The sequence below is a fragment of the Ascaphus truei genome, chromosome 21 (genome assembly GCF_040206685.1).
Source record: "Ascaphus truei isolate aAscTru1 chromosome 21, aAscTru1.hap1, whole genome shotgun sequence".
NCBI lineage: Eukaryota > Metazoa > Chordata > Amphibia > Anura > Ascaphidae > Ascaphus > Ascaphus truei.
Genome location: NC_134503.1, coordinates 23,213,600 through 23,230,300, shown reverse-complemented (window position 1 = coordinate 23,230,300; position 16,701 = coordinate 23,213,600). Strand labels below are relative to the sequence as shown.

The 16,701-nt window shown below is 46.8% G+C and overlaps 1 protein-coding gene across 8 annotated transcripts in view; it reads left to right on the top strand.

Annotated features, from left to right (window-relative positions):
- The window catches only part of DENND1A (DENN domain containing 1A), a 514,179-nt gene that overhangs the window by 458,540 nt on the left and 38,938 nt on the right, over positions 1-16,701 (top strand). For 5 of the 8 annotated variants that reach the window (XM_075579369.1, XM_075579372.1, XM_075579368.1 and 2 more), the window contains one exon: positions 7,424-7,483. The exons of the other annotated variants lie outside the window; for them this stretch is intronic. In XM_075579369.1, coding sequence (XP_075435484.1) covers positions 7,424-7,483 — 60 coding nt within the window. The remainder of the gene's footprint in view (positions 1-7,423; positions 7,484-16,701) is intronic. 8 annotated transcript variants of the gene reach the window in all.

Here is a 16,701-nt window from a genome sequence, read left to right as displayed (position 1 = left end):
AGCCAGACGCACATTTCCAGGCTGCCTCCCACCTCCATATTTAGATGGAGCAGCAGAGAGATTAACCTCTTCAATGCCATGTGTGGGAAATTACAGTATAATAGTACTGGGTATCTATATGCAACTTTTAGAAGTTCTTTTTATGTGAGGAACGCAGAGATTAGCGATCTCCAATTTACACACCCTTGCCAGGTCAGCCATGCTGATTTAGTCATGCTTCAGTCAGTTACCAGTGTGTGACCATACTCTCCCAGTGCTCTATAGCACAGCATTCTGGTTTCCTGTGCAGTGAGGTTTCCTGCTCTTACACCTTAACATCGGAGAAACTTTCTCATTGGAGAACGAGTCTGCACGGAGCGGATTGAGTGTCGGGCTGAATCTCCCGAGATCCAGAGAGGAACGCTAACCCCTCGGAAAGACAGGAGGAACGCTGACCCCTCGGAAAGACAGCAGGAACGCTGACCCCTCGGAAAGACAGGAGGAACGCTGACCCCTCGGAAAGACAGGAGGAACGCTGACCCCTCGGAAAGACAGCAGGAACGCTGACCCCTTGGAAAGACAGGAGAAACGCCGACCCCTCGGAAAGACAGGAGGAACGCTGACCCCTGGGAAAGACGAGAGGAACACTGACCCCTCGGAAAGACGAGAGGAACGCTGACTCCTCGGAAAGACGAGAGGAACGCTGACCCTTCGGAAAGACAGGAGGAACGCTGACCCCCTCAGAAAGACAGGAGGAACTGCACAGAGGTGTAATGGGGTGCAGCAATGATTGGCCAGAAAGCTGACGATACACCCTGGTATAACCCGGACGGCTGCGGTGGGAAACATTGATGATGTTTAAAACGCTGCAGAGACTTTCTCATTGGAGAACATGAGTCTGCACGGAGCGGATTGAGTGTCGGGCGGAATCTCCCGAGATCCAGAGAGGAACGCTAACCCCTCGGAAAGACAGAAGGAACGCTGACCCCTTGGAAAGACAGCAGGAACGCTGACCCCTCGGAAAGACAGGAGGAACGCTGACCCTTCGGAAAGACAGGAGGAACGCCGACCCCTCGGAAAGACAGGAGGAACGCCGACGCCTCGGAAAGGCAGGAGGAACGCAGACCCCTCGGAAAGACAGGAGGAGCGCTGACTCCTCGGAAAGACAGGAGGAGCGCTGACTCCTCGGAAAGACAGGAGGAGCGCTGACTCCTCGGAAAGACAGAAGGAACGCTGACTCCTCTGAAAGACGAGAGGAACGCCGACCCCTCGGAAAGACAGGAGGAACGCTGACTCCTTCGGTTAGACAGGAGGAACGCTGACCCCACGGTTAGACAGGAGGAACGCTGACCCCTCGGTTAGACAGGAGGAACGCTGACCCCTCGGAAAGACAGGAGGAACGCTGACTCCTTCGGTTAGACAGGAGGAACGCTGACCCCACGGTTAGACAGGAGGAACGCTGACCCCTCGGTTAGACAGGAGGAACGCTGACCCCTCGGAAAGACAGGAAGAACGCTGACTCCTTCGGTTAGACAGGAGGAACGCTGACCCCACGGTTAGACAGGAGGAACGCTGACCCCTCGGTTAGACAGGAGGAACGCTGACCCCTCGGAAAGACAGGAAGAACGCCGACCCCTCGGAAAGACAGGAGGAACGCTGACTCCTCGGAAAGACAGGAGGAACGTCGACCCCTCGGAAAGACAGGAGGAACGCTGACTCCTCGGAAAGACGAGAGGAACGCCGACCCCCTCGGAAAGACGAGAGGAACTGCACAGAGGTGTAATGGGGTGCAGCAATGATTGGCCAGAAAGCTGACGATACACCCTGGTATAACTCGGACGGCTGCGGTGGGAAACATTGATGGTGTTTAAAACGCTGCAGAACTCCTCACAGGGTTTCATGAAATATTTTACCTAATACAACAACAAAATGTGACCTTTGACCTACACTGGCGACACACTTTATTCGAGCTCGGCTAGTCCCACGAATTCGGGTATACCCGGGTGTATTGAGGTTTGTGACCGTTTTCTGCCCGAGTGCATTGCGTTATTTTCCAGGCAGGGATTGAAGCATTTTATTCCCGCTGGCTGCAATACTGCACAGTATATATGTATATACTGCATTACAATTCATGAATTTATGCCATCTGGTAGACACGCGAAGCATTGCAGCCTATTAAATCCTAATCATTATCATTTAACAGATCAGCCGCCCGTCAGCCAGGCATGAACCCAGGCTGGGAAGGCAAACGCAACGGGGCTTGTCAGAGGTGAGGAGCGGCGCATTCCAGGTATCTGCCAGGTACATACTGGGTATTTGCTCGAATAAAGTGTGTCGGTGCAGTATGGCTAAAACAATCCGTCTCAAGAAAGTGCCCAGATTGAGCATCACAGAAACATAGTGCCACGGAGATTTTCTGCAGATGAAGGCCTGTGTCCTGTGCGGTTCTTACGTTCTCCTGACTGACTTTGTTATTCCCCCGTTGTACCGTGCTACGGAATATATTAGCGCTTTATAAATAAACGATAACAATACAAACCAGTATAGAGTTTCTCAGCTTTAGATTACTCTGTCACCCATAGTAATAACTCTCCGGGTAGTCCTTCCCCACAGGTCACATTGTATCTCACCGGTCACATTGTATCTCACTGTTCAAACTGTATCTCACCGGTCACATTGTATCTCACCGGTCACATTGTATCTCACCGGTCACATTGTATCTCACCGGTCACATTGTATCTCACCGGTCACATTGTATCTCACTGTTCAAACTGTATCTCACCGGTCACATTGTATCTCACCGGTCACATTGTATCTCACTGTTCAAACAGTATCTCACCGGGCGCACTATTTCACCGGTCACATTGTATCTCAGCGATCACCCTGTATCTCACCGGTCACACTGCGATGAGATAACGCGCTGCGATAATAGGAATAATCTGTGCCCTCATTGTACCGCGCTGTGATAATAGTAATAATCTGTGCCTGCATTCTACCGCGCTGTGATAATAGGAATAATCTTTGCCCGCATTGTACCGGGCAGTGATTATAGGACAATCTGTGCCCGCATTGTACCGCACTGTGATAATAGGACAATCTGTGCCCGCATTGTACCGCACTGCGATAATAGGAATAATCTGTGCCCGCATTGTACCGCACTGCGATAATAGGAATAATCTGTGCCCGCATTGTACCGCACTGTGATAATAGGACAATCTGTGCCCGCATTGTACCGCGCTGCGATAATAGGACAATCTGTGCCCGCATTGTACCGCGCTGCGATAATAGGACAATCTGTGCCCGCATTGTACCGCACTGTGATAATAGGACAATCTGTGCCCGCATTGTACCGCACTGTGATAATAGGACAATCTGTGCCCGCATTGTACCGCACTGTGATAATAGGATAATCTGTGCCCGCATTGTACCGCGCTGCGATAATAGGACAATCTGTGCCCGCATTGTACCGCACTGTGATAATAGGACAATCTGTGCCCGCATTGTACCGCACTGTGATAATAGGATAATCTGTGCCCGCATTGTACCGCACTGTGATAATAGGACAATCTGTGCCCGCATTGTACCGCGCTGCGATAATAGGACAATCTGTGCCCGCATTGTACCGCACTGCGATAATAGGACAATCTGTGCCCGCATTGTACCGCACTGTGATAATAGGACAATCTGTGCCCGCATTGTACCGCACTGCGATAATAGGACAATCTGTGCCCGCATTGTACCGCACTGCGATAATAGGATAATCTGTGCCCGCATTGTACCGCACTGTGATAATAGGATAATCTGTGCCCGCATTGTACCGCGCTGTGATAATAGGACAATCTGTGCCCGCATTGTACCGCACTGTGATAATAGGAATAATCTGTGCCCGCATTGTACCGCACTGCGATAATAGGACAATCTGTGCCCGCATTGTACCGCGCTGCGATAATAGGACAATCTGTGCCCGCATTGTACCGCACTGCGATAATAGGACAATCTGTGCCCGCATTGTACCGCGCTGCGATAATAGGACAATCTGTGCCCGCATTGTACCGCGCTGCGATAATAGGACAATCTGTGCCCGCATTGTACCGCGCTGTGATAATAGGAATAATCTGTGCCCGCATTGTACCGCGCTGTGATAATAGGAATAATCTGTGCCCGCATTGTACCGCGCTGTGATAATAGGAATAATCTGTGCCCGCATTGTACCGCACTGTGATAATAGGACAATCTGTGCCCGCATTGTACCGCACTGTGATAATAGGACAATCTGTGCCCGCATTGTACCGCACTGCGATAATAGGATAATCTGTGCCCGCATTGTACCGCACTGCGATAATAGGACAATCTGTGCCCGCATTGTACCGCACTGCGATAATAGGACAATCTGTGCCCGCATTGTACCGCACTGCGATAATAGGACAATCTGTGCCCGCATTGTACCGCACTGTGATAATAGGACAATCTGTGCCCGCATTGTACCGCACTGCGATAATAGGATAATCTGTGCCCGCATTGTACCGCACTGCGATAATAGGACAATCTGTGCCCGCATTGTACCGCACTGTGATAATAGGATAATCTGTGCCCGCATTGTACCGCACTGCGATAATAGGACAATCTGTGCCCGCATTGTACCGCACTGCGATAATAGGAATAATCTGTGCCCGCATTGTACCGCGCTGTGATAATAGGATAATCTGTGCCCGCATTGTACCGCACTGTGATAATAGGACAATCTGTGCCCCTTGTACCGCACTGTGATAATAGGATAATCTGTGCCAGTCACTGCTCTGGGTAATGTGTGCTGTTCCTACTCAGGGTAGTGTGTGCAATCTCTGCTCAGGGTAATGTGTGCAGGCCGTGCCCGGGGTAATGTGTGCAGGCCCTGCTCGGGTAATGTGTGCAGACCCTGCTCGGGGTAATATGTGCAGACCCTGCTCGGGGTACTGTGTGCAGGCCCTGCCCGGGGGTGTGTGCAGGCCCTGCTCGGTGTAATGTGTGCAGGCCCTGCTCGGGGTACTGTGTGCAGGCCCGGCCCGGGGGTGTATGTAGGCCCTGCTCGGGGTAATGTGTGCAGACCCTGCTTGGGGTAATGTGTGCAGACCCTGCTCGGGGTAATGTGTGCAGGCCCTGCTCGGGGTGTATGCAGGCCCTGCTCGGGGTAATGTATGCAGGCCGTGCTCGGGGTAATGTGTGCAGGCCCTGCTCTGGGTAATGTGTGCAGGCCCTGCTCGGGGTAATGTGTGCAGGCCCTGCTCGGGGTAATGTGTGCAGACCCTGCTCGGGGTAATGTGTGCAGGCCCTGCTCGGGGTAATGTGTGCAGGCCCTGCTCGGGGTAATGTGTGCAAACCCTGCTCGGGGTAATGTGTGCAGACCTTCTCGGGGTAATGTGTGCAGGCCCTGCTCGGGGTAATGTGTGCAGGCCCTGCTCGGGGTGTATGCAGGCCCTGCTCAGGGTAATGTGTGCAGGCCGTGCCCGGGGTAATGTGTGCAGGCCCTGCTCGGTGTAATGTGTGCAGGCCCTGCTCGGGGTAATGTGTGCAGGCCCTGCTCGGGGTAATGTGTGCAGGCCCTGCTCGGGGTAATGTGTGCAGGCCCTGCTCAGGGTAATGTGTGCAGGCCCTGCTCGGGGTAATATGTGCAGGCCCTGCTCGGGGTAATGTGTGCAGGCCCTGCTCGGGGTAATGTGTGCAGGCCCTGCTCGGGGTAATGTGTGCAGGCCCTGCTCGGGGTGTATGCAGGCCCTGCTCAGGGTAATGTGTGCAGGCCGTGCCCGGGGTAATGTGTGCAGGCAATGCTCGGTGTAATGTGTGCAGGCCCTGCTCGGGGTAATGTGTGCAGGCCCTGCTCACGGTTATGTGTGCAGGCCCTGCTCGGGGTAATGTGTGCAGGCCCTGCTCGGGGTAATGTGTGCAGGCCCTGCTCGGGGTAATGTGTGCAGGCCCTGCTCGGGTAATGTGTGCAGACCCTGCTCGGTGTAATGTGTGCAGGCCCTGCTCGGGGTAATTTGTGCAGACCCTGCTCGGGGTAATGTGTGCAGGCCCTGCTCGGGGTAATGTGCGCAGGCCCTGCTCGGGGTAATGTGTGCAGGCCCTGCTCGGGTAATGTGTGCAGGCCCTGCTCGGGTAATGTGTGCAGACCCTGCTCGGTGTAATGTGTGCAGACCCTGCTCGGGGTAATGTGTGCAGGCCCTGCTCGGGGTAATGTGTGCAGACCCTGCTCGGTGTAATGTGCGCAGGCCCTGCTCGGGGTAATGTGTGCAGACCCTGCTCGGTGTAATGTGCGCAGGCCCTGCTCGGGGTAATGTGTGCAGGCCCTGCTCGGGTAATGTGTGCAGACCCTGCTCGGTGTAATGTGTGCAGGCCCTGCTCGGGGTAATGTGTGCAGACCCTGCTCGGGGTAATGTGTGCAGGCCCTGCTCGGGGTAATGTGCGCAGGCCCTGCTCGGGGTAATGTGTGCAGGCCCTGCTCGGGTAATGTGTGCAGACCCTGCTCGGTGTAATGTGTGCAGACCCTGCTCGGGGTAATGTGTGCAGGCCCTGCTCGGGGTAATGTGTGCAGACCCTGCTCGGTGTAATGTGCGCAGGCCCTGCTCGGGGTAATGTGTGCAGACCCTGCTCGGTGTAATGTGCGCAGACCCTGCTCGGGGTAATGTGTGCAGACCCTGCTCGGGGTAATGTGTGCAGACCCTGCTCGGGGTAATGTGTGCAGGCCCTGCTCGGGGTAATGTGCGCAGACCCTGCTCGGGGTAATGTGTGCAGGCCCTGCTCGGGTAATGTGTGCAGACCCTGCTCGGTGTAATGTGTGCAGACCCTGCTCGGGGTAATGTGTGCAGACCCTGCTCGGTGTAATGTGCGCAGGCCCTGCTCGGGGTAATGTGTGCAGGCCCTGCTCGGGTAATGTGTGCAGACCCTGCTCGGTGTAATGTGTGCAGGCCCTGCTCGGGGTAATGTGTGCAGACCCTGCTCGGGGTAATGTGTGCAGACCCTGCTCGGTGTAATGTGTGCAGACCCTGCTCGGTGTAATGTGCGCAGGCCCTGCTCGGGGTAATGTGTGCAGGCCCTGCTCGGGTAATGTGTGCAGACCCTGCTCGGTGTAATGTGTGCAGGCCCTGCTCGGGGTAATGTGTGCAGACCCTGCTCGGGGTAATGTATGCAGGCCCTGCTCGGTGTAATATGCGCAGGCCCTGCTCGGGGTAATGTGTGCAGGCCCTGCCCGGGAGGGGACAGGCGGGTGGCGACCCTGCACGGGGTGGGTACAGGATTTGGGGGGGGGGGTGATTTCCTGTTAAGATATTGCGCTTTGTTGCCGGTTTGTGGGAGGGGGGGATGGGGGGGTTATCATGTGAGAGCTCCCAGACCTGCAGACATGGAAGGGAAAGCAGCTTGTAATTTAATGTTACCTGTTACTGATATCTCAGTTTCCACTTTAATACAGCAGGAAAAGGCCCCTCCATCTCGACCTCCTCCTCCCAGGATTCAGCGTTCCACCGTGCCCGTGAGTAGCTGCGAGTCGTCACTTACTGACGCCTGTCCCTCTGCCCAGCTCGCTCTCTGTAGCAATACTAAACCTCGCTAGAACTTGCATTTCTCCCAGCTTGGTGTAACCTGCAAATCCCCCTGTGTTGTTTGCTTTGATCACCGAGACTCTAAGCTTAGTGTGGGGAGACGCTGGGGATTCCCCGGGTAGATGTATTAAACAGACATTCACCGACCAACGAAACCCAAACATATTTATGTAGTGACCGTCGCCATGAGTGCGTCATCCCCCAGGAACGAGTGTCCGTGTGAAGACGGCACACTTGTTAAGTTCTGTTGAGACTTCCCAAGTCTTCTCTTCAGATGAGACGTAGCGATATCAGTGTACACAAGAGCCGTGCCTTCTCCCGGACGCACGAGACTGATCACAGGGGCAGTATGGATGCCAGTGCCCAGGCAGCACATTAGCAGACAGGCATTTATATGCCGCGCCGTGTTGGCTTTATGCGTCTGTTATGTAAACGCTGGGTGCCGTTACTAGTTGCACATATTATTATGGGGCGCATCAAATTCTGCATCCTTGCCCCATTTTATCCTCGTATGTTTCTGTCACAAATCTGCCAGGTATTCGGTGTCAGAAACTTCTCTGGCAAATTAGCTGTCAGATTTACGCATCAGGAAGCATACCATGGTAATGTGTCAGCTCCCTCTTCTCTTCGCTCTGATACATCTTCTCCCAAACCATGCATACATCAATGACACTAAGGGCCAGTGTAATCCAAGTATGAGATTATAATAATCTGTGTCTCTGGTACCAAAATTACATTGTAAACTCTTTGGGTCTGGAATGTGCTTGTGCAGAATTATGCAGTGACAGAGTAAATGTAAGTCTGTCTTTCTGTCTCTTACCTGTGTCTGTTTGTTTGTCACGTGTATGTGTGTGTGTGTTTGTGTCTGTCTGTTACCTGTGTGGGTGGGTGTGTTTCTGTTACCTATGTGTGTATTTGTCTGTCTGTTACCTGTGTGTTGTGTGGGTGTGTCTCTTACCTGTTTTTGTGTCTGTTACCTGTGTATCTGTTACCTATGCGTGTGTGTCTGTTTGTTTGTCACCTGTGTGTGTGTGTGTGTGTCTGTCTGTTACCTGTATGAGTGGGGGGGGGGGGTGTCTGTTACCTGTGTGTTGTGTGGGTGTCTCTTACCTGTGTTTGTGTCTCTTACCTGTGTTTGTGTCTGTCTGTTACCTGTATGCATGTGTATCTGTCTGTCTGTTACCTGTGTTTGTGCCTGTCTGCTAATTGTCTGTCTGTTTTGTGTGTGTGTGTGTGTGTGTGTGTGTGTGTGTGTGTGTGTGTGTGTGTGTGTCTGCTACCTGTCTCTCAGTCTTTGTCTGTTCTTCCAGGGAGAAAATGCAAGTTTTCGTAGCTATTTTTTTGCTTGTAGTTGCACATGTGGATCTGAGAAAGGTGAAACACAGGGCTATTTATACTTACTGCTAACACTCTGCATGATCTCATGTCTCTATCCGTGTAGCAAAGAGATACTGCATGCGGTTTGTCATATGTGCATCCTGTGTCATGTTAACACGTGAAGCAATGTGTCCTTTGAAATAGAACAAATGTCAACAAACAAAAATCTGTAAATCTTCAAAAGAAAATGTTTTTCCAGATTGTGCCATTTGTGGGGGTAGGTGGGTGGTTGATGTACGTGGGCTGGGGTAGAAGATTTGCAGAGAACTCGTTTCTCTCAGTTTAGGGAATGAAATTGACTAAATACATTAATGATCAGGAAGCTCAGCGCTTAATAAATTATAATTGTTTGTTCTTCTATAGCGCTGCTAGTTTTACGTAGCGCTTTACAGAGGTGTTTTGCAGGCACAGGTCCCTGCCCCGCAGAGCTTACAATCTATGTTTTTGGTGCCTGAGGCACAGGGAGATAAAGTGACTTGCCCAAGGTCACAAGGAGCTGACACCAGGAATTGAACCAGGATCCTCTGCTTCACACTCAGTGCCAGTCAGTGTCTTTACTCACTGAGCCGCTCCTTCTCCCTGTAATGCACAGATTCTTTAAACCAATTTGTTTTTTGAAGCAAAACACGTACCTTTTTCTTTATTTCCCCTGCTCATCCCGATCATTCAGATTACCGTGAATGTCTTTATTTTGAAAAAGATTCCAGGGGATGAAAAACAAGATTAAAATTCAAATATTGCAAGCATTATAACTATGAACAGTGACAACGTGCATCAAATAAATCCAGTGCACAAAGCAAGCCACAACCAGAAGGTGCTTCACAGGAACATCGATTATATCAATGTATATATTACCAGCAACGGGCAACCACACTACCATATAATTGTTAATAAGGCGGTGAATACTCCTCTTCCCAGCTTACAGTAACTAGTTGATCGGTCCCAATGAGCTGGCAACATCCCATAGGTTAGTGAAGATCGTGCCCACAATACCAAATAGCCATTCTAGATATCATTCCTCCACAAAAAGCCATTCTAGATATCATTCCTCCACAAAAAAAGCCATTCTAGAAATCATTCCTCCACAAAAAAAGCCATTCTAGATATCATTCCTCCACAAAAAATCATTCTATATATAGTTCCTCCACAAAAGAAGCCATTCTAGACATCGTTCCTCCACAAAAAAGCCATTCTAGATATCATTCTTTCATGTAAAAAAAAGCCATTCTAGATATCATTCCTCCACAAAAAGCCATTCTAGATATCATTCCTCCACAAAAAGCCATTCTAGATATCAACCCTTCACAAAAAAGCCATTCTAGAAATCATTCTTCCACAAAAAAAGCCATTCTAGATATCATTCCTCCCCAAAAAAAAGCCATTCTAGATATCATTCCTCCACAAAAAAAAGCCATTCTAGATATCTAGAATGTTTTTTTGTGGAGGAATGATATCTAGAATGGCTTTTTTGTGGAGGAATGATATCATTCCTCCACAAAAAATCATTCTATATATAGTTCCTCCACAAAAGAAGCCATTCTAGACATTGTTCCTCCACAAGAAAGCCATTCTATATATCATCCCTCCATTAAAAAAAGCCATTCTAGATATCATTCCTCCATTTAAAAAAAAGCCATTCTAGATATCGTTATTCCATTGAAAAAAAGCCATTCTAGATATCATTCCTCCACACAAAAAAACATTCTAGATATCGCTCCTCCCCAAAAAGCCATTCTAGATATCGTTCCTTCACAAAAAAAGCCATTCTAGATATCGTTCCTCCACAAAAAAAGCCATTCTAGATATCATTCCTCCACAAAAAAAGCCATTCTAGATATCATTCTTTCATGTTAAAAAAAAGCCATTCTAGATATCATTCCTCCACAAAAAGCCATTCTAGATATCATTCCTCCACAAAAAGCCATTCTAGATATCAATCCTTCACAAAAAAGCCATTCTAGAAATCATTCTTCCACAAAAAAAGCCATTCTAGATATCATTCCTCCACAAAAAAAGCCATTCTAGATATCGTTTCTCCACAAAAAAAAGCCATTCTATATATAGTTCCTCCACAAAAAAAAGCCATTCTAGATATCGTTCCTTCACAAAAAAGCCATTCTAGATATCGTTCCTCCACAAGAAAGCCATTCTAGATATCATTCCTCCATAAAAAAGCCATTCTAGATATCATTCCTCCATTAAAAAAGGCCATTCTAGAGATCATTCCTCCATTAAAAAAAGCCATTCTAGATATCATTCCTCCACACAAAAAAACATTCTAGATATCGCTCCTCCACAAAAAGCCATTCTAGATATCGTTCCTTCACAAAAAAAGCCATTCTAGATATCGTTCCTCCACAAAAAAGCCATTCTAGATATCATTCCTCCACAAAAAAGCCATTCTAGATATCATTCTTTCATGTAAAAAAAGCCATTCTAGATATCATTCCTCCACAAAAAGCCATTCTAGATATCATTCCTCCACAAAAAGCCATTCTAGATATCAATCCTTCACAAAAAAACCATTCTAGAAATCATTCTTCCACAAAAAAAGCCATTCTAGATATCATTCCTCCACAAAAAAAAAGCCATTCTAGATATCGTTTCTCCACAAAAAAAAGCCATTCTAGATATCGTTCCTCCACAAATAAAGCCATTCTAGATATCGTTCCTCCACAAAAAGTAATTCTAGATATCGTTCCTCCACAAAAAAAGCCATTCTAGATATCATTCCTCCACAAAAAAAACCATTCTATATATAGTTCCTCCACAAAAAAAAGCCATTCTAGATATCGTTCCTTCACAAAAAAGCCATTCTAGATATTGTTCCTCCACAAGAAAGCCATTCTAGATATCATTCCTCCATAAAAAAAAGGCCATTCTAGATATCATTCCTCCATTAAAAAAAGCCATTCTAGATATCATTCCTCCATATAAAAAAAGCCATTCTAGATATCATTATATCATTGAATAAAAGCCATTCTAGATATCATTCCTCCACAAAAAAAAACATTCTAGATATCGCTCCTCCACAAAAAAGCCATTCTAGATATCGTTCCTCCACAAAAAAGCCATTCTAGATATCATTCTTTCATTTAAAAAAAGCCATTCTAGATATCATTCCTCCACAAAAAGCCATTCTAGATATAGTTCCTCCACAATAAAGCCATTCTAGATATAGTTCCTCAACAATAAAGCCATTCTAGATATAGTTCCTCCACAATAAAGCCATTCTGGATATAGTTCCTCCACAAAAAAGCCATTCTAGATATCGTTCATCCACAAAAAAGCCATTCTAGATATCGTTACTTCACAAAAAAAAGCCATTCTAGATATCATTCCTCCACAAAAACATCCATTCTAGATATCATTCTTCCATTTTAAAAAAAAGCCATTCTAGATATCGTTCCTCCACAAAAAAAGCCATTCTAGATCTGTACACGGAGCTGCAGGTCAAGGTCCCCATGGCCATGAAAAATTCCACTGTGCCAACTATCCACCTAACTATGGATATCTAGACAAGTGGTACTGGTCAAACTAAGGTCTACATGGCCCACTGGGTGTCCTCGTCTTCATCTAATACTGCTTCAGCAACAGCATCTCTATCATCATCCTCTCTGTCTACCAGCATGGGGGTTGGGGGGCCATTCACAGGCCCACTGCTGTATGTTTTGCTAGCTTCACTACTGTCACGGTAACTTATGACAAGATATAATATACACCAAATATACCTGGGTTGAACTGAACACGACTAGATATGATAAAATATAATTTATTCCTTGATAAAGGTGAACACACAAGATATACAAATAACAGGCAAAATATAGACACTTACTTAAAGGTTTGGACAAGAAAGACATCAGGACATAGGATGGGCCATTTCTTCCATAATTCAGGTTCAGATGTAGACATCACGAAAATACATTAAGACAATAGCCATAGGCTGAGCCTTGTTTATATACAATTATTTCCCATTGAACACAACCTAAACCCAGCCCCTCTCATAAATCAGTGTTGAGGTTGACAATCTTTCCCAGAGTAAAACTCCTCCCACCCAAGGACGTTTAAAAACTGCTTTTCCTATCTAAATAACTTCATAATTTCAGTTCAGTAATACTTACTGGCACGCGAGACATATTAATACATTCCGGCACGCATGACACTCCCAATGAGACTAAATATTACCATGTAATACTAAAATTAAGAGAGATATTAATATCTGTCTCTTAGTACCTGCTAGACATCATGTGTCTGTAATCATTATGTGCGAATCGGTCCCACGAATACACACATGTAGCTTTTAGCACGTTCAGCCGAAGACATCTCATGATATTCTTATATACAATAATGTCACTCATTCTGATATCTCCTTCTGTAACCGCACCCCTGGCCCCCATAAAACCCCTTGTCAAGAACTCCTTTGAAGCTGGGCCTCCTGTGTAGAGAACATTTGTCACAGGTGCTATATTTCACACCCAATGCTCCAGACCTGGGTCCTAGCTGTCTCTACCAGCAATATACCCTTGGCCTGCAACTTAGGTATTAACATACACTAAACCCCCTCTGTACTTTTCACACCCAACTTCAATCAAGCCTTTTGAAGCCCAGATATTTCTGAAAAGACACCACACATATTTGTATTTTCCTAAAACTGTAGCTCATTAACCCCTTAAGCCTCCCGCATCAATCCCAGTGTATGTGTTGGTGCAAACACTGGAACAGAAACAAAACATTTTTACAGGGGAATATACATTAGGATGCTGAAGCAAGGTAAAAACACATTACTGGACCACAGTCCAGTTAACCCCTTGCTTCACAGGTGAGAGTAGGGGGTGGCCAAATGGGGTGTAACCCCTTTAATCCCGGGCCAAACCCCCTCTCCCATGACAACTACTCCTTTAAATAGCTCCTTGTCGCCAATGTGTCAGCGAAACATCACATCATGTAACCTCGTTGTCCTTCTGCTTCTCCTGTTAAAATGCCTGCGTCTCCTGCTGTATTTTATTAATCAGTAACAAGCAAGAAAAGAACAAGATATAACCCTGAAGTAACAGATACAGGAGGAGGAGATATATGATCAGGCGGAAGGTCATGGCCAAATATTCTGCTGCTAAGACTAGAACCTGCTCGGCTTCTGGAATGGTGGAAGACTATTGTAATGATAACATCAGGGCCAGCCTGGTTATATACTGAGAGGAAACAATTGGGAGCTCTTTACAGACTGGCTGTGGTTTATTTCCGCTGGTCATGCTCCATTGTCTTTCTGAAAATATCAGGCAGCTTTGTACTGTAAGTGACAATCACAGGAGGCTAGTGACCAAATATGTTAAGATGCTGGTATTCATTCAAATGAACTACAGCATGTTTGATGAATATCGTCAAATTGAAAAGGAAAATGTTGCTGTTGATTCCAGTAGTGATGATGAGGAAGCATAATCCATAAAACAGGACTGTGCCTGTGTTTTCTGACTGGCACCAATAATCACTCACAGTATTCTCTAACTTTATATTATTATTATTTTTAATAATAATTGACCATATTTTTATTATCGTTATTTGTGCTAAATAGATTGTAAGTAACATACTTAAATAGTAAGCAAAACAGGGCTCCAGATTCAATTACGTTATCATATCAAATTTACATTTTCCCCAAAATCCAGGAAAACTCTCAATTTTGGCCCATTCCTCCTTACAGTACTGCTTCAACTTGGTGACACTTGAGGGCTTCCTTGCATGGATAGCTCACTTCAGGTCCTGCCACAACATTTCAATGGGATTTCAATCCAGACTTTGACTAGGCTATTCTAAAACGCAGAATTTCTTCTTCTGCAGCCATTCTTTTGTAGATCTGATTGTATGTTTAAGATCAGCTCACGGGTGGATGGCCTGACATTCACCACTAGAATCTTCTGATACAATGCAGAATTCATAGTTGTGTCAATAATGGCAAGCCGTCTAGGTCTTGAGGCAGCAAAGCATCCCCAAACCATCACACTTCCACCCCCATGCTTGACGGTTGGGATGATGTTCTTCTGTTTGAACGCAGTGTTTGGTTTTCGCCAAATATAACGTTTCTCATTGAGGCCAAAAAATTATATCTTTGACTCGTCTGTCCAGGAACATTGTTCCAGTAGTCTTGTGGATCATCTATGTGCTCTTTGACAAACTTCACACGGACAGCAATGTTCTTTTTAGAGAGCAGTGGTTTCCTCTTGGCTTTCCTTTCATGAACACGATTCTTGTTCAGTCTTTTTCTGATAGTTGAGTCATGAACACTCACATTAGCCAAGGCGAGAGTGGCCTGCAGATCCTTGGATGTTACTCTGGGTTTCTTTGTGACTTCCTGGATGATTTGCCGGTTTGTTCTTGGGAGAGATTTTGGTAGGACGACCACTCCTGGGTAGAGTGACTGGGATCTTGAACTTTCTCCATTTGTCTGATAGTGAATTGGTGGATCCCCAAATCCTTAGAAATTATTTTATAACCCTTTCTAGACTGATGAGCATCAATAACCATTTTTCTGAGGACCTCAGAGATTTCTTTTGATCGTGGCATGACGAGTTCCCACACACCTGTATGGTGAAGACCAAACTCACAAAGTGTCTGATCTTTATATAGGGTGGGGCCTTCCAAACTCACAACTGAATATCTACCTAATTATTTAAACACCTGATTCGAAATATCCCCTTTAATTTAGCTGATTTTACCAGGGATTCACTTATTTTTTCACATACCCTGACTCTTAATTACTCATTGTTTGGCTAATTCATACATCATTTTGTTTCAAAAGACACGGAATTGGTTAATATAAACCCTATTGGCTATTTAAGAAAAGACTGGGTTTGATTCAAGAAGGTTATCATGGAAAAACTATGGAATTGGGGTCCCAAACGTTTTCTGGACACAGTATATACATACAGATGCACTCAGGGATTCTCTGTCTTTGCTGCACTTTGATCTTTAGACAGTTAGGGCTGTATTTACTAAGCTGCAAACACCTCTGTGTGGGTAACTAGTATTCATGTGATTGGGACACCTTGCAGCTGCTCTGGCAGTGAGGGATTTTGTAACCTGGCTAGGATGAGGCTGTCTCTGAAACCTGCCCCGGGGAGGGTGTCCCCTCAGCCCCTCAGGGCGGGCTGCAGAGGTCATGTGTCTCTTCCACATCACCAGCAGGGCGGTGATTAGCTGTTTGCATCCGTTCCAGCTCAGGATTAATTAAACACGGCGCAACCTTCATCTCTTTCTTTTCACCTCGATTTTTCTTTCTTCTGTAAGTTTCACACTTTCTTTTTTTTTCTCTGCCCTCCCTCTCTTTCTATTTCTATCTCCTCCACTCTGTCATCCCCTACTTTTCCTTAAAGCTTTCTCACATTTAGTCTCAACTTTCTTTCTCCATGGTTGTTACCCTCTTACATTGTAATGTCTGTTTCTCATTATTTCTCACTCCCTCTCTCCCTTCCTCTGTCCCGCCCTCTCTCTCTCTCACTCTGTTCCACCCTATCTCTCTCTCACTCTGTCCCACCCTATCTCTCTCTCACTCTGTCCCCTCTCTCTCACTCTGTACAACCCTCATTTTCACTCTGTCACACCCTCTCTCACACGCTTTCTCCCTTGTCCCACCCTCTCTCCCTCTGTCCCACCCTCTCTCCCTCTGTCCCACCCTCTCTCCCTCTGTCCCACCCTCTCTCAAACCAAATCAGCTTTATTGGCATGACGAAAGAACATTTCAGTATTGCCAAAGCATGAATAATAAGGGGATGGGGTACAA